We start from the raw sequence: 18,162 nt of genomic DNA, 5'->3' as shown, positions 1-18,162 counted from the left end.
TCACTATGGGGCTGATCTCTGGCTCAGTCGCAGTCCCCCGAAATCATCCCCTTCCCCGATGGTTTATGCATGTGCAAACCGTGACTGCGACTGGTCTTGGCAATTTACATTGTCATTAGGCTGTTCATAGTGGGGAGGGTGGGGCGGTGGCGGCAATGGGATGTGGGGACGGCCAGTGTCTCATGGACATCTCCAGGAAAACGCTGGCTGCTCCCATGCAAATGGGGACTGGACGAAGTGTCACATGACGTCAGACACCAGCCCTGTCTTCATCCCGGCGCCCGCAAACATAAGTCAGTCCCCACCAACTTCTATATGCGAGCCCAGGAGAAATCATACGATGATCGAATGATTTCTCCTGCTGTGGGCACATGCGAGTGGATACGGCTGAGGGAGTTTTTTGAGGAGTGGGCACTCGGGCACCAGAATCAGGCCCTATATTTGTAGATCATGCTATTACTTTGGCTAGTACACAGGCCGTGTGGCTTTATATAAAGTAGAAAGAGGTCAGAATAAAATCACCATGACAACACCAGCAGCATCCAGTAATATAACAGCTTTCATTGGCTTACATGTAATAAAGGGATCATGGAACAGATTTGCAGCTTGTAAATGCACAAAAGCGTCTAAAAATAAAAAGCTGTGATGTTGCTATGGGCAGCATCACCTCTTGCCATTTTTAGAAGCTTTAAAAAGGGGGTATTCAGTCATGGGCCCTGGCTGTCTGCTCGACCGAGTAAAAGCAGGCAGCATTCAATGTCCAGCCTACAGCGGGACAAGAAGGGGGTGTGGCCACAAGCTGCAGACGGGAAGAGGCGAACTGCAGCCGGGAGCTCGTCCCTTCTCGGCAGAAGGAACCTGACTGCTTGTGAAGTCAGGCTCGTTCTGCGAGATCCTCTGTTCAACGCTGTCGGGAAGACAGCATTGAATAGGGCCCTGCAGCCATGTCCCCCTTCGGGAGATGGCTGCGGGTGATTGAATACCCCCCTTAGCAGATGTATCTCTTATTGTGTATGTAGGATAGGCTTCACATGGAATAGAAAGAATTGAAATTCCCACGACCGCTGGAGATTCTCCATTGAGCCACCAGGGGGCAGTCACGCTTCACTTTGCTTCCGGAAATTTCAAAGTGCAGTCTCCCATCATTTTCTTATAATGCTCTTCAAAGGCCGCGCTCTGCTGGGGTGTAAACAGGGTCTTCCAGTCGCCGACGGTACCTGCCAGAGGAGGAAAACAAAACTCATCTATCACCACATGTACGTAGCCTGTGCCAGATGGTGGAGAGTCACAGCGGCCCATCGCGGGGTCATTCTGCCCTCCGCCAAGTGTCCGCAGGTGCATAGAAGGCTGACAGCCATCGGAGAGCTACATAAGACGGCTGGCATGGAAATGATGCAATCTGATCAAAAGCATAGATGCTAAACATCGGTTTCCGATGTTCACCACTATCCTGCATTAAACTTTGAGGTGCCAGCTAGGGATGGCCATTGTTGGCTTTGCCATCGATGGCAAAAGTGCAACTGACCATCGATAGTGTATAAATATTCAATGGACGACCATCGATGTTTTTATATATCGATGGTCATCCATTTTATTTGATTGATTGGCCTGTAAGCCAATCAAAATGTGGGGGTGGGGCTTCACGGGTGCCGGGGGCGGAGCTATGCTCCGTGTCCCGACACCTTGGGGAAAAAGCAAAAACGAAACTATTCGTTTAAGCTTGACATCAATGGTGGGAAACCATCTGGTTCTCCCCCATCGATGGCAAAACTATTCGACATGGGTCATAAACCATCGATGATTTCTAATCATCGATGGTCGATGGCCATCCCTAGAGCCAGCTGGAGGATGAATGCACGAGGGAATCCCACGTCACAGACCCAGAAGTACAGGCACCAGAGCCCATCACAGAGGGCAAGTCTTATTGGGAGAGCGGCCCTTTGCAGACCCTAATCGCATATGTTAGTACATAAGCGATAAGTATCGGCACGATGGGATGTACAGCTAATGGTTGGTACAGACCGTCCAGATTGCGACCATTTGGCCCATCGATACTGTCCTCCTAATCTATACTGTCCCCTAATTCAAGGTTTTGTTTTTTTTAACTATGGCACCTGAGTATCAGGATTTTTCTGGCCAAAAACAAATGTAGGGAAAAAAATGAAGCAGATTGTGTTTATATTTGATACTTTGGTTCAGCTCTGAGGTAAAAGGCGGGATTGGCTTCGTTGTGTACATATAACTTTATGATTGGCAGCCACCAGCACTGATTTTGTCCATAAATAATTGACCATAAATAATTTGAATTGGTCCTGGAGCACCGATCCGTGGCACCCCTGCAAGTGTCCCGAGGCACTCCAGGGAGCCACAGCACACAGATTGGGAACCACTGCTCTAATCAATAACAGAATTGGGGGTTTGGGTATATGCCAAGGGCTACACAGAGAGAGAACTGGACGGCAGACTAGACTCTCCATCATCGTCCCTTCCAATATGTCAGCATCAAATGTTTCAATAGGACAACACATTCCATGTGAATTACAAAACAGACCTCCCACGCAACCACCGGGGTCAAACAGCCCCCTCCCAGTGACAGGCTGGAAGCCAGATGTATTAACCCAAATACAGACAGGAGAGCAGGGGGATATACCAAAAACAGACAAGGGGGAGCACTTCCAACAAATAAAGGGACTATTGCAAAACATTAGAGGGAAACTAACTAAAAGCCAGATAGAATTTGCGTTAAAGAAAATCAAAATGACAAGGGGGGCAGGGATTACTGTAACAAAAATATCACAATCCCCTCCAGACCTGCCCCCACACACCCTGTCACCCACCAGGCCTGTCACTGCACACTCACGATGTCACCCACCAGACCTGTCACTGCACAATCACCCTGTCACCCACCAGACCTGTCCGCGCACACTCATCCTGTCACCCACCAGACCTGTCCCTGCACACTCACCATGTCACCCACCAGACCTGTCCCTGCACACTCACCCTGTCACCCACCAGACCTGTCACTGCACACTCACCATGTCACCCACCAGACCTGTCCCTGCACACTCACCCTGTCACCCACCAGACCTGTCCCTGCACACTCACCCTGTCACCCACCAGATCTGTCCTCGACACTTGGCCTGTCCCCACACACTCACCCTGTCACCCACCAGACCTGTCCCTGCACAATCACCTTGTCACCCACCAGACCTGTCCTCACACAGTCACCATGTCACCCACCAGATCTGTCCTCGACACTCGGCCTGTCCCCACACACTCACCCTGTCACCCACCAGACCTGTCCGCGCACATTTATCCTGTCACCCACCAGACCTGTCCTCACACACTCACCATGTCACCCACCAGACCTGCCCCCACACACTCATCCTGTCACCTACCAGACTTGTCCCCGACACTCACCCTGTCACCCACCAGGCCTGTCACTGCACTGTCACCCACCAGGCCTGTCACTGCACTGTCACCTACCAGACCTGTCCCCGCATACTCATTCACCCACCAGACCTGTCCTCGACACTCGGCCTTTCCCCACACACTCACCCTGTCACCCACCAGACCTGTCCCCGCACACTCACCCTTTCACCCACCTGACCTGTCCCTGCACACTCACCCTGTTACCTACAAGACCTGCCACAGCACACTCACTCTGTCCATGCACACTCACTCTGTCACCCACCAGACCTGTCCGCGCACACTCACTGTCACCCACCAGACCTGTCCGCACACACTCACCCTGGCACCCACCACATCTGTCCCCGCATACTCACCATGCCACCTACCAGACCTGTCCCTGCACACTCACCCTGTCCCTGCACACTCACCCTTTCACCCACCAGACCTGTCCTCGCACACTCACCCTGTCACCCACCAGATCTGTCCCCGCATACTCACCATGTCACCTACCAGACCTGTCCCTGCACACTCACCCTGTCCCTGCACACTCACCCTTTCCCCCACCAGACCTGTCCCTGCACACTCACCCTGTCATCTACCAGACCTGTCCCCGCAAGCTCACCTTTCTGCAAACTAAATAAGGGGGGTCTAAGAACCAACATCTTGTGGGTCCCTATAAGCAGGCGCCAACACTATGAATCTCACCTTTTCTCATAAACCCGCTCTGTGATTGGTCAATTATGTTTTTGGGGAAATCTGATAAATTGGCCATGGGGTTGTTCCTCATGTGCTCGAAGGTGGTGAGTTTTGCAATCTTCTCTATTACATCATCCGATAGGTCCTTGCCCAGGAATTGTGCCACCCTCCGAATTTCTTTCTGGGGGTACTGATGGTTGCAGAGAAGGGGAATGAAGCTTAATGAGAAAAATATACAGTATATTACAATGTCAAATCAGTTTTATACTATTCTGGCGGAGGCTCCGCAACCACTGCTGTGATACGCCCAGCACCCTCCAACCATTCCCAGAAAAAAATATAGGTGAGATGCCCCCGTCCCATCCCCCCCATGTGAACACCTCTGCCTGTCAATCAGACGAAGGCGACCTCAGTACCCATGCTACATGTGTGCAGGACAGGCCCTGCAGGTGTGCAGGGCCTCCATCATCAACAACTGCACTGCAAATTGCTGAAGAGATCCCTAGTGAATGAGGGCCAATGTGCGCAGAGCCCTATTCTCTTGTTAGGTAATGTAATGAGCTTTTGCCATCAGGGGAGACATTGTTCTTCATTGTAACTTGTACTCAAAGGCAACATACTATATAGGACCCGGCGCAGGCGGTGCAAAAACCCAAACCTGTTTCAGTGACATGATGTATCACTGTACACCCCAACACGTTAGTTGGTGTGTGTGTACATCTTGTCACAGGGGATGCGGTCATTTGGTCTATAGCATGATGGTCGACAGTCGTATGGTCGACATGGGAAAAGGTCGACATGGTTCTAGGTCGAAAGGTCGTTAGTTCGACAGGTCATTAGTTCGACAAAAGGTCGATATGGGGTTTTTCACAGTTTTTTTGAGCCGACATGTGCTGACAGGCGGTATATCATGCCCTACCATCCACTAGGGCGAGGTGGGAGAAAAAAATAGTGTGCCCGATGATGCGAGGGGAAGTGGTGCACTTTAAACTGTGTCCATGTCGACTGTGTTGACATTTAGGTAAAAAAGAGTGAAAAACCCCATGTCGACCTTTTGACTGTCGACCTAGACATTGTCGAACTAATGATCTGTCCAACTAATAACCCTTTGACCTAGACCCATGTCGACCTAATGGTGCCGACAATCCTGCTGTAGACCAAATGATCCCAACCCTTGACACAGATATAGGGCCAAATGTGCTAAGCTTCAAAAAGTGCTGAAGTGGAGAGAGCTAAATTTGCAGCCAATCAGCTCCTAGTTGTTATGTTACAGGATGTTTGAAAAATGATAGTTAGGAGCAGGTAGGCTGCTACTGTATCCCTGCCCAGTTTATCACTTTTTGAAGCTTAGGGTGGTTATTGTAATTTGATCGGTCAGTGCAAGTGGGCATGGGGAACTACATGTTTGGCGTCCTGCTCGCACCTAGCAGTGCGTGGGGCGGCGGCAGGGGCAGAGCCCATAGGAACACCCAGCGATTCATGGGCGTTTCCATGAAAATGCTGGGTGTTCCCATGGTAATCGCCCAGTGATGCGGGTGCGGGGGGGGCAGGCAGCTTCCCACACAGGGCACTCTCAGATCAGAGACACCATAGAGGTGTCTGTGATCTGTGAGCATTGGAGAAATCCTCCAGTCGCAGCCATGCGGGGGATTGCGGTGTGCAAGGTGGGGGTTGGGCGGCGTTTAGACCACATGCAACGCTGTGAATTTCCCAGTGTTGCATGTGGACCAGAATAAGGTCCTTAGTACATATGGTCGGACCCAGGAGCATTTCAGGGGCGTGGCAAAATCGCAAAAGGCGTGGCCATGCACCCTTAGAATAAAGTACAGAAAAAAATAGTACTTTAACGCCTCCCTGGCCACTCATGTGCTGGGTTGAGAAGAGCGGTTTCAGATGCTGCAGCCACTGGGCCCCTCCATCAGACCAGAGCAAGGTAATTAGTACCCCCCCCCCCCCACACACACACACACACACACACACACTGGATCTGGCCCCTGTGATGATGATATAACCTAGACGATACAGCATTGGGTAATACAAACTGGTAATAACATCGCATTATTATTTTCTCACCTTTTTCATATCCTCATAAAATACATATAACACGTTGCGTTTCTCTCTCTGCTCCCAGAACCCCTTCACGTGGTCGTACCAGGAGCCCCAGCCCACTGCCGACAGAGGAATCGGAGGTTAGGAGGCAAATATATACAAATCTCCCAACAGTCCCACTTTCCGCGGGAACATCCTTTTTTGTTGACGTTGCCGGATCCCACCCGGCTCCAGCAGTGTCCCACGGTTGGGGGCGGAGTAATATGGAAGACCCCATCTGCTGGGCAGCATTGAATAGACCCCGCAGGCAGAGGGGCAGCAGCGTCGAAACAGGGGCCCTCTCACCTCAAGGTCATGCCCCCAAATTCCGCCAGCTTTGGGGCAGTGAAAAGTTGGGAGGAATGTATATATAACATAAATCAAATTTTATCTTATCATTTCTTAATGATTATAAGATAAGAGGGACCCAATTAATAGACACGCACAGGCTCTAAAGGTGCCCATACACGTTGCAATTTTAACATGCGTTTTGAACTTTCAAGTTCAAAACGCATTGCATCGGCTAAATCCGCACCTTTTACCTGCGGGGCTACGATGCACGTCCCTGCGGGTACAATATTGTATAGCACAAAAAGTATCTGCAGGCAGTACTTTTTTGGGTACTTGTGTATTATCTGGACGCCCGATTTTTTTCATTGCATGCCACTACTTAAGGCATGCGATGCGATTTTTCATTGTAAAGACCAGATTTTTAATTGTACAGTCACCCATGGGTGATTTCATACCCCCAGTATCCAACTACGCATGGAGATGATTTTATATAGTGTGGCGAAGCGTGGCGCGGATTACTTTACATGTATTCTGCGTCCGCTCGCGGGGCTCGCCACGCTTCGGGCTCGGTGGCTCGCCACGCTATATAAAATCAACTACATGCGTAGTTGGATAGTGGGGGTACGAAATCACCCATGGGTGACTATACAATTAAAAATCTGGTCTTTACAAGGAAAAATCGCATTGCATGAATTGTATGCCACTATATTGCATGCGATGCGATGCAATACAATGAAATAATCGGGCGCCCAGATATTACACAAGTACCCTTTTTTGCATCAGTTCCATAGTACATGCGATGAATTAAAGAGGCTAAAATCGCACCGCACCCACACAGTACAGTAGATCGCATCGCATCATATCCCCCTACAAGTGCCACCAGCCAACATCGCACGGCACACATATCGGCAAGTGTATGGGCACCTTAAGATAACTGCGGCACATATTGATGTATATACTACAGTTCCCTAAACGCCAACATAAAGCTGGGTAAGGATTGGCCAGTGTGTTCTTTATTGTTCTTTATACACACAACTTAATCCGTCGTGATTGACATCACAACTTGGTAGGTGCATTTGCATGTGCCCGCCCAGTCAGCGGTCAATCACCGGCAGTGTTCAATAATCAGCTGCATTGCACAGCCGACTCAATATATCTTCGAACAACACCGTTCACAGATATATCGATGGTACACACTGGACGATGATTGGCCGATATATTGGCCATTCACTCAAACCTTAAAAGGCCAGGTTATGCAGGTGCTAAAAATCAAATTGAGGTATTTGTAATTGTCACCTTAAGCATGAATATCCTTAACCCTTTCAGGTCCAATGTCTAGTCAGGCTCAACAGCCCAGTGGCGTAACAATAGCTCCGCAGACCCTGTGGTCGCTTGGAGGTGCTAGGTAAGTTTGGGCACCATGGGCTCTGCAGAAGCTACCGTTAATGGGGCCACGCCGCCGCCAATTCTCTGCTGCCTGTAGTGTCTGTCTGCACTGAGTCCAGGTGCTCCTCCTCCTGCCCTCCTGTCAGACAGCTATTAAGGATGCCAGAGGAGGCAGCGACCTCCTTTTGCATCCTAAATAATGGTCTGCTGTAAGGGGGCGACCATTTTCTATGTGACATTCTAACAAGAGAGGAGCAGGAGCGCCGGGACTGACAGCAGGTCCAGGAAGCCGGGACCGCAACCTATCGGAAGATGCAGTGGTGAGAGGGGTGAGTGTGGGGGTAGGGGTGGCTCACACATTTTAGTGCCAGGGAGGGCTCCAATTTGTTCATCTTCAAGCCCATGTCTACAATATACATTTCATTTACACTGTTTATAAGCAACTGTTTTAGAAAACCTGGGGATCCCCTATGAATTTTGTCCCCTAAATTTCTAAAGCCAGGACCGGTTCAACGAGCCAGGTCCCAGAAGCAAACACCCCCCCCCCCCCCCCCCCCCCCGCGCTGTTTTTTTTATTTTTTCGAAAACTGCACATTAACCTGCCTAAAAAATCACACATTTTCATTTCTAAAACTCGCACTATTTCATGACCAGAAATTGCAGCAAATTGAATGTGAATTAAATTTCTGCCCTTAAACTCCCATTCCATTCCATTTGCGATTTTGTCAAAAACTTTGGTTTCAGAACATGCAATTTAGTGCAATTTCAGAACATGACTAAAAATTGCATCTATAACATTTCGCCCATGGTCTGTTATAGATACATTCCAACATCGAAGAGCCCTCTCCGGTCGGGTGTGGTATATTTGCCCGACAGTCATTACTCAGACGTCGGAATCCCGACTGCACAGTGGGGGGAGCACAATGAAGCACCTTGGGGGCTCGCTGCGCTCGCCACCTATTTTATTCTCCCTCTATGGGGGTCGTGGACACCCCACAAGGGAGCAGTCGGGATTCCGACATCGGTGTAATGACTGTCGGGGAGCCGTCCGGCACCCCTCCAGTCCCACCTCCACAGTTCCCCCACTCACCGTCTCCCTTCATAAACCGTTCCAGATAGTTTTCAAAAGACACCGGCATAGGGTGGAACTGTACAAGGTGGTCAAAGTGATAGAAGGAGGTCAGCGTGTCTCTGGCGTTCCGGGCCACGTATATCACCTGGAGAGGACAACAATTACCTCATCCATCACAGTTCTGACCGACCATTAACCACACCACCACAGAGAACCTGTACCTTGCAGTTGTGCTCCCAGAAAGATGGAGGGACCAGCTGGATGGGCAGGTGACTCTTCAGGACCCTGGGTGAGGGCATAGCATCCACCTCTTCTACCCCTGCAATGATAAAACCAGAGGGACAACATTCACTCACCAAAATTCTCATGGGGGGGGGGGATACTGTAGAATATGGTCAGGGTTTGGGCAGACTGGAACCTGGCAGTCAAAATTCTGACACGGGAATGGTGACGTTGAGAATGCTGATGGATGGGTTTTGGGTAGATAAGGGAGGGGGGGAGCAACACATACGGTTAGGCTGCAGGTGGGGTTCGTTACAGTTAAGCACTAAGAGTATGGTTAGGGTTAGGGGTAAAATACTAAGGATTACGCCCACCCAGCTCTGTTGCCCCCCAAGCCCAGAGTGCCGTTACATCTCTACCAATCTGGTGTAACCGGCTGCACTACATACTCATTACTTCTAGCACCTGCAGCCTCTGCATCCTACATCCGCACTACACTCACTACCTGACAGAACAGCATTTACATTAACGGAATTTCTGGATTTGTGCTGCCCCAAAGCAGTAACCATAATTCCCCGGCAGTACTTTCAGTGCCCAGACATTTGGAGGGGAAACTCGATTTAATACTTCTGCCTGACAATTAAGTTTGCGAACACAGGAGGGTTATTCAGTAAGGATAACAAAAGCAGTAATGGACAAACACCATGCTGCACTGCAGGTGGGGCAGGTGTAACTGGTGTAGAGAGAGTTAAGCCCCGTACACACGGGGGAGATATATTGCTCAGCCATATATCGCTAGCAATACATTGCTGAGCAATATATTGCCCAGTGTCTCTTTTTCATCAGCGACCAGAGATGGTCACTGATGAGAAGGAACCTCTGCCGGGGGAGCCGCAGAGGTAATCAGCTGGTCGCAGGAGCAAGCTCCTGCGATCAGCGATTAGAATGGGGCTGAAAACGGGAGAGGAACATAATGAATAGACCCCATAGTGTGTATTACAGCTAAGTTATATGTCTGTTTATATTGTGATAAGAAGGTCACTTTGACTTGCCCTGTTCGCCCTTGCTGACCAATCCCACCCTAGCGCCATTGTTGTATATACAACAATATATGGAAGGCAGGTAGGTAATTCACACTTTCATTTTTAAAGATTCTAACATATTTCCTTTATTGTTCAATGTGATTTTCTTTCCTTTGTGTTGTGAAGCAGGGGCAATCTGAGTGACCCTGGAATTCAGAATATAAGAAGACAGGACGGAGACACCAGCGCTGGGGCAATATTCTAGCAGGATTGTAGTGAGTACAGGCAGGGCTATAGAGTGCCTGTCCGGGCCCAGGTACTGTCCAGAGGGTGTGGTCTAATTGCGGGAGGCATGCTCAGAATAAAATACAGTATAAATAGTACTTTTAGTACCTCCCTGCAGGGCCGGCGCCACCACTAGGCAAATCTAGGCATTTGCCTAGGGCGCCGGCCACTGGAGGGCGGCATTTCGCCCCCCCCCCCGTGCCGCGGGGGTACCTGTCCTGCGGCTGTGTATATAAAGCTTGCGGCGGCGGCAGCGGGGGGTCCCTGCAGTCAAGAAATAATGAGCGCTATCCGCCTGGCTACGCGGAAGCGCTTCTGTTGTGGAAACACTGGCCGCACGCTGATTGGCTGAGATTCAGCCAATCAGCGTGCGCCAGCTGACTGCAGGGACCCCCACCCCGACTCGCCTGGGGCGCTCCGGTGCCTTGCACCGGCCCTGCCTCCCTGGCCCCACTGCAGCATGTGATGGATTGAGAAGAGCTGCAGTCAGGTAATTGGGGCGCCCCGCTGTGCCCCTCCACCAGACCTGGGTCCGGTTAATTAGTACCCCCTCGCCAGGGGGTGCCGGACGGGGTCCCAACAGTTGGGATCCCGACAGTCACTTACCCGACATCGGGATCCTGACTGTCAAAACACCGACAGCCGGGTTCCCGAAGGCCACCTGCTATTTTCCCTCGTGGGGTTCCACGACCCCCATAGAGGGAGAATAGAATAGCGCTTTAACAGAAAAGAGGGCCTGTGTGTAGACTCCGGGTGGGCTTCCTCCTCTCCACTGTACCTTAGACCAGTGGTTCCCAAACATTTTGAATCTCGACACCCTAGAGTATCAGAATTTTTTTCCGTACTTGTGGAGTATCACGGCTCCCATCGTATGCCATATGTAGTGGCATACGATGGCATACGATGCGATACGATTTTTACAGATTTTTGCTCAAAAATCGTATGCGATCGCATCGGATGGCATACGATGGCATCCGATGCGATGGCACCCGATTTTGCACTGAAATGCATCAAAATGCATTGAAATGTGTATTAAACTTGTGAAATGCCCCCAAATGCCATTTTTCATAGTGCACCAACCCCACTATCAACGTCAACCCGAAGCGTGGCGAGCGCAGCGACATCCATGTCGGCGTGGAGTTGAGAATAGAAAGTGTGGCGAGCCCGAAGCGTGGCGAGCGCACGCGGATACCTGTGAAGCCCGCAAGGGGACGCGTATAGCTGTGAAGGTATCCGCGTCCCCCCGCGGGGCGCGCTGCGTGCGCCATGCTTCGGGCTCGGTGGCTCGCTGCGCTCGCAACACTTTCTATTCTCAACTCCACGCCGACGTGGATAGTGGGGGTATGAAAAGGTCGTAGGACGCTTACCGCCGCCCCTCGCGGGCTCGCTGCGCTCGCCACGCTTCGGGTTGACGTTGATAGTGGGGGTGATGCACTATGAAAAATGGCATTTGGGGGCATTTCACAAGTTTAATACACATTTCAATGCATTCTGATGCATTTCAGTGCAAAATCGGGTGCGATCGCATCGCATCGCATGCGATTTGATCGTATGCGATGCGATGTTTAGCATACAATCAGCATACGATGAAGGTCGTGGGAGCCGTGATACTCCACAAGTACCTTTTTTTCAAGGCACCCCTAGGCCAAAAGTTTCTTATTCAGAAAATAAATTATTTTTATTTTACTTAGGTTAAGTTATGTAGTGAGGGGCAATATTTGTTTCTGTTTGTCCACATATTTTATGACTGGCAGCCACCAGCACTGGTTTTGCCTTTTACATTGAACATAAGTAATGTGAATTGATCCTGGACCACCAACCCAAGGCACCCTTCAAGTGTCCTGTGGCACCCCAGGGAGCCTAGGCACACAGTTTTGGGAACCACTGCCTTAGACTCTGGAATTGGGCCAGAGTGTACTGCTCATGCGCGTCTCCGGAAACATTGCACCCTCCATTTTCCGGAGACCAAATTCAACACTGCCCATGTGAGTTGGCCATTTTGGCAGCCATTTTCGCCACAATTTCAGCGCGGGACACGTGAGTATTATGATATGGGCGGAGTGTGTGCAGTGTGGCCCCCCTAGGCCCATGGACCCGTGTGCACCGCACACATTTCACCAACTATATGAACGCCCATGCCCCCCACTCGGCGCCACTGAGTACAGAACAGCCTCAGGAACAGGAAAGTAGAGGGCAGAGGTTTTTCATGGGGAATTGGACTTTGAATTCCTGGATCTAGGAATGTGGCCAACCAAACTAGCCACACAGAGGTGCTTTGTAACCCACACGTGGACAGAATGTAATCCTCACGTGGGCAGAAACTAAGACTGAGTTTGATCAGAGTAACAGACCAAGGGTTGGAAGAGTCCTCACGGATAAATGTTTTTTGTTAGTGAACTGATAGTGAATCATGACTGGCGGATAGCGAGTACACAGACCAGTTCATTATGCGTTCCACTGCGAATGTTTTCCCATCTTATCTCAGAACCAAAGCTAATGTCCTTGGCTGAATGCTGGAATTCTGTAACTCAATATTTCTTCACAGGAACATTCCTCAAACCACAAAATGTTCAGTGTAAAACATTAGTGCTTCTGGGGCTACGTCTTGGGGAGTGTTAAAGTGGAGAGAGATAACATAGCAGCTCCTAACAGTCATGTTGCAAGTTTGAAATCAATTGACTGATTGCTTAGTACTTTCAGGCAGAAGTATTAAACCTGTCATTTTTCAAACCCAGCCCATAACTTGACAGTTAGGAGCTGATGGGCTGCTGCATTGTCACCAGGCTTAATAAATCTGCCCCTTATCTCTCCCTGCTGGATCACTCTCCACAGCTAAGTACATTTCAATATCAATAAAATCAATATTTAATATTTATATATATACATATCTTTAAGCTAAAATGACAACCAGAGGCAAACTTTCCAAAAGGCAGCCAAGCAGGTCCCAAGGGGCCCCATAAAAATGTCCTGGCCATCCAAAACATTCCCAGAGGAGCATTGCATGAGGTGTGAGGAAGTCAACAGGCGAAACGGCCGTCTCTCTCCAGATTCTGCTGTGCACAGCTACCCTGGACCTTCTGAGCCTGGAACGACTCCCCTGATATATCACGCACAGGTACACTTCCCTATACTGTTCCCCATCAGGTTTACCTCACATAGGCCATCTTGTGGATACACTCTTTTTTTCTTTACTGTTCAACTTATTTTCTCCCTTTTCAAAGTGCATGTGAGGTGAATGGGATATCACTCACTTCCATCAATGTTATTAAAAACATATGGAGAGAAGCCAGCAGTATAGTTTTCTGACACACTCACACTCCACTATTACTGTCTCCCACTTAGACACTTTCCAGGATACTCTCATCATCTGGAACCCACATTGAGGGGTTCTTGCAATTGTGCTATACAACTGGGATGGCACAGCAAAACTGGTGTTCTGCTTTTGTTTTTTTAAGCCCTCCCCCATGTTCTGATTGGCCCACGAGTCAAAGAAAATGGATGACCTTCAATAGGTAAAACTATCAGTGGTCATCCATCACATAGTTTATTACTATCTATGGCTGTCCGAAATACGCATCCGTCCGATTCAACTAGAATAATGGCCAAAGTGTGAAAGGGAGAGGCAGAGGGTGACAGGGGGGAGACAGAGTGTGACAGGGAGAGGCAGATGGTGACAGGGGAGGCAGAGTAAGAGAGGGAGAGGAAGAGTGTGACAGGGAGAGGCAGAGGGTGACAGGGGGAGGCAGAGTGAGATAGGGAGTGACAGGGAGAGGCAGAGGGTTACAGGGGAGGCAGATGGTTATAGGGAGAGGCAGGGGGAGGCAGAGTGTTACAGGGAGAAACAGGGGGATGCAGAGTGGGACAGGGGGATGCAGAGTGTGACATTAAAAAACAGTGGGTGACAAGGGGAGGGGGTAATAGTCCTCAGGGGCCCCAGTGCTTTGCACCTGCTGCACCAATGGAATTTACATCTCTCTATCTATCTGTCTATCTATCTGCCCCATTTTGGGCCATTCTGCCTCTGCACAATGCTTTGATCTGAATATATCATTAGGGGCGGGATGTACTAAAGGGAAAATGCGGTAAAACTGGGGTTTTACCGCATTTTCCTATGTACCATTAGCCGTCCGCCCCGTCTCCGCCTGGCAGGGTATCGCCACGATCTGGGTGGCGATACCCTATAGAAGGCTATGGGCTTCTATAGCCGCCCGCCTTCCGCGCGACCCCCCCTCCCATCCTCCATCGATCTCCTCCTCCCTCAGCAGGTGTCACAGCCGGGAGGACATCCGGCTGCAGGGGGGAGGAGGAGACGCAGGGGTACACTGACAGCCGCCGGGATGTGACGGAGACCCCCGCACACCACATTACAGGTATCGCGGGGGTCTCCGTCACTGCAACCCGATGCTAGCCACATATGTAAGTACATATGCGGCAGCATCGTGGCGGCTGGCAGGCGATGGGCGGCGATGTATATTAGTACATCCCGCCCTAGAAGAGAGAAATCTGATTCAGGCTGCATAAAGCGTAACTACCTGGTACCTACAAAGCCTTGATAGTGGGATATGTTTGCAAACAAATCCCACTATTCAGTTATTGTACTGAATTTTGGGCACATCACCAATTAATGACTACAATAATTATTCAATAAGTAGTTCTTTATATTGGTTCCTTATATCATTGCAAAAGTTATGTTTTCTTGTCTGTGCGGATCCAACCACACTCTCTAAGTCAGTACCTACAAAGCCTTCTCAGGTCCTGGCGATCAGCGAGGGGTTAATGTTTAACACCAATAACTATGATAACACAATTATTTACTTGCCTATTGCCTCATGTAACCCAATCTCCACATTCTTCTGAGCTCCTGGAACCTTCCCAACCCTGGCACAGAGTCGCTGTAAGCGCCAGACACGCCTGAGAAAGTGACTGCGCTAAGACCTGAGACCCAGGGGTGATGAGGAACCACGGACCGGTGATACTATTCCCTAACATTTGTGTGTGTAATTATTGGGGCGTTGGTGGAAGTGTGGAGATTATCTCACAGGTTTAGAGCCATTACAGCTGGTAATAAGAGATGTGTCCATTATAATGAGAACTATAATATATAAGTAGGCATTGTAGTATAATAGTGAGTATGCATATACACGATATACATGTTATCTGTGTTACATACTTACATATTTACCTACTTTCTGGCTGCCCTTTCCGGGAGAGGGCAACCAGCTCAGGAGGGGGGGTGGGGCTGCAGGGAATGAAATGGGGTGGGGCGGAGCCACACTAGTGGCTATTTGTTTGGGGCGTGTACAGAGTGATTGTGCCGTTTTAGCCACGCCCCAACATGAAATAAAATTTTTAATGCATTGTACACATTGGGTGAGGCTAAAACAGCGCGATTCGCTGAGGTGGGGGGGGTAGGGGGTTGTCGCGGGAGCCGGGCGGCTTTGCGGGAGGGTTGTTCCTCTTTCCGGGGGGGCCAGGAGGGGGACCCGATTTCCAGGACCCTCCCGGCCATTCCGGGAGGGTAGGCAACCCTGCACAGATATAATATAACAACATGAATAATATGGGGTACATTTACTCTACACATATAGTAGCACATGTACTAAAGCTTCTAAAAATGAAAAAAGTGAATTAGCCCATAGCAACAAGATTCTGAATACTTCTATCAGTAGTTTTTGAATCTGGTTACTGATACCATTCAGTGTGCTGGGGGAAACCATGTGATTTTTCTAACCAATCAGATTCTGTCTATCAAACGGCAACATCACCTTTTTAGAAGTTTTCTACCAAATCTGAGTAGTTCTAGAGAGGAGTTTCTGCAACGCGCGTTTCACCCTTACCAGGTTTCATCAGATGCAAGAGCTCAATGAAGGGGATCCTCTCATATATGGGGGCTCTCCTGCAGATCTGCTCGTCAGCGTCATGTCTGATTAGGTCAATAATCTCCTGCATCCATGTGGTTCCTGAAATCCAGGCGGGACACAACACCCCCAGTTAGAGGATAAATACAGCTTTAGTACTGAAATCCCCACAGAGCAAAAGCTGTCTTGCTTCCCAAAAAAATAGGGGCTGAGTGTGTGAGGGGAAAGAGAAAGAGAGAGAGAGAAGCGGACATTCGGGGAAAAAGATTTAAAGGAAAATGCTGATGAGAGAACGTATACTGCAGTATAACTTTACCGTCAGTCCCTCACCTGGGAACAGTACAGACTGGAGTCTGACAACTCTGTATACACCAGTACAAGAATGAAGTCGTTTAGCATTTCTAGATCTCCCGCTTAAGTATAACTTATTGTTTATAATGTTTAATAAACTCAGATGTCGCCGTCCAAGCCCATTACTTAACCCTTTGAGTGCCGACGTCTCTGTGCACAGAATATCCGCTAAAAGCATTGCTCACATTTGTTATATAAATTCAAATAAAAAATGTTGTGTAAAAAACAGATGATATTTCCTATATAAGGTCATTATGATGAATACAAATGTGTGCTTGGCAATTTTCACACCAATGTTGCCAAATTCACCTGGCACTCAAAGGGTTAAACATCAATGTGTTATTCTGCCTGCACCGGAGCCTTAGCTGAGCGATAAGTACAAGTGTTAGTTAATGTAGAGTGTAAGCTCCTATGGTTTCCATATGCAAGGACTGTAGATGTAGAGTGTAAGCTCCTATGGTTCTTCTATGCACGGACTGTGGATGTAGAGTGTAAGCTCTTAGGGTTGTTATATACAGGACCTGTGAATATGGGTCCTGCAGACGGCTGGCATGGAAGTCCTAGGTGACCTACCTGATTTCGGATAGGTGTCTAACAAAACATCTCCGTCTCTGGCCTGGAAGTTCCAGATTTGCTCCCAGTTTTCGGCAATGCATTCAGTGATGGCCATTCCCTGGATGTCAACTAGTTTTCTCTGCATGGTGGCACCTGGGCAGTCGGGGTGCGATGCTGAGAGAGGCTGGGTGATGACCGTCCCTGACTGTTTCCTACAGCAAGTGCCAGCGCAGGAGAGAGCTTTTATCTGCTGTGGTCATGGTTTAGAGCCAGCAGGGTGGGGCTACATAGCTAATATCAAGCCAATAAATGTCTGAATAAAATCCACTGAGTACAAGAGATACAGAGCAAACACAGCAAAGCACATATAGGCAACCTACTAACTGTAACACAGATGCCTGCAGCCCCTGCACTCAGAGCACAGGTGCTGATCCACCTCGCCAGCTATACAGTCTCTAGAGAGACTTGCTAAAGTATTCATACACCCCATTACAAACAATACACAGACTGTACTAGTCAGTGTTATTATTGGGCCCCAGTAGGCTGACTTCCTTGCAGATTTGCTTCAGGGTGTTCAGCTTGGTAGCAGTGGCAAAACTTGGAAAATCAGAGGGTGACAGGGAGAGGTGTGTGTGTGGGGGGGGGGGTAGAGTGTGACAGGGAAAACCAGTGGGTGACGAGGACAGCAGTGGCCCCCTTAGTCCTCATGGGCCCTCACTGCACCAATGCCAGTACCACCTCTGATTGGTTGGATGTTGCTGGTGGGCTGTCATTTTCCAATAGTCCACAGATTGGGCTGATATCTGGACTGTGACTTGGCCATTGTAGTACATTCAGCTTATGCTGTGCAACCACACTGGCCTCATGATTGAGACGGGTGTCTTATGATTCATCGACAGTCGGGATCCCGACTGCCTGGCCAGCG

The 18,162-nt window shown here is 49.4% G+C and overlaps 1 protein-coding gene across 1 annotated transcript; it reads right to left on the bottom strand.

Annotated features, from left to right (window-relative positions):
- Positions 1-541: 541 nt before the first annotated feature.
- Positions 542-17,467, bottom strand: LOC146035242 (sulfotransferase 1C2-like). Its single transcript, XM_083158573.1, has 7 exons — positions 17,256-17,467; positions 16,311-16,433; positions 9,166-9,263; positions 8,963-9,089; positions 6,181-6,275; positions 4,117-4,297; positions 542-1,217 (listed from the first exon to the last, which is right to left on the bottom strand). Exons 1-7 carry the CDS (start codon positions 17,380-17,382, stop codon positions 1,105-1,107), a joined length of 864 nt encoding a protein of 287 aa, XP_083014699.1. The 5' UTR covers positions 17,383-17,467; the 3' UTR covers positions 542-1,104.
- Positions 17,468-18,162: the final 695 nt, after the last annotated feature.

This window comes from Crinia signifera, chromosome 9, assembly GCF_055691185.1.
Source record: "Crinia signifera chromosome 9, ASM5569118v1, whole genome shotgun sequence".
NCBI classification, from domain to species: domain Eukaryota; kingdom Metazoa; phylum Chordata; class Amphibia; order Anura; family Myobatrachidae; genus Crinia; species Crinia signifera.
This window is presented reverse-complemented; position numbering and strand designations above follow the sequence as displayed.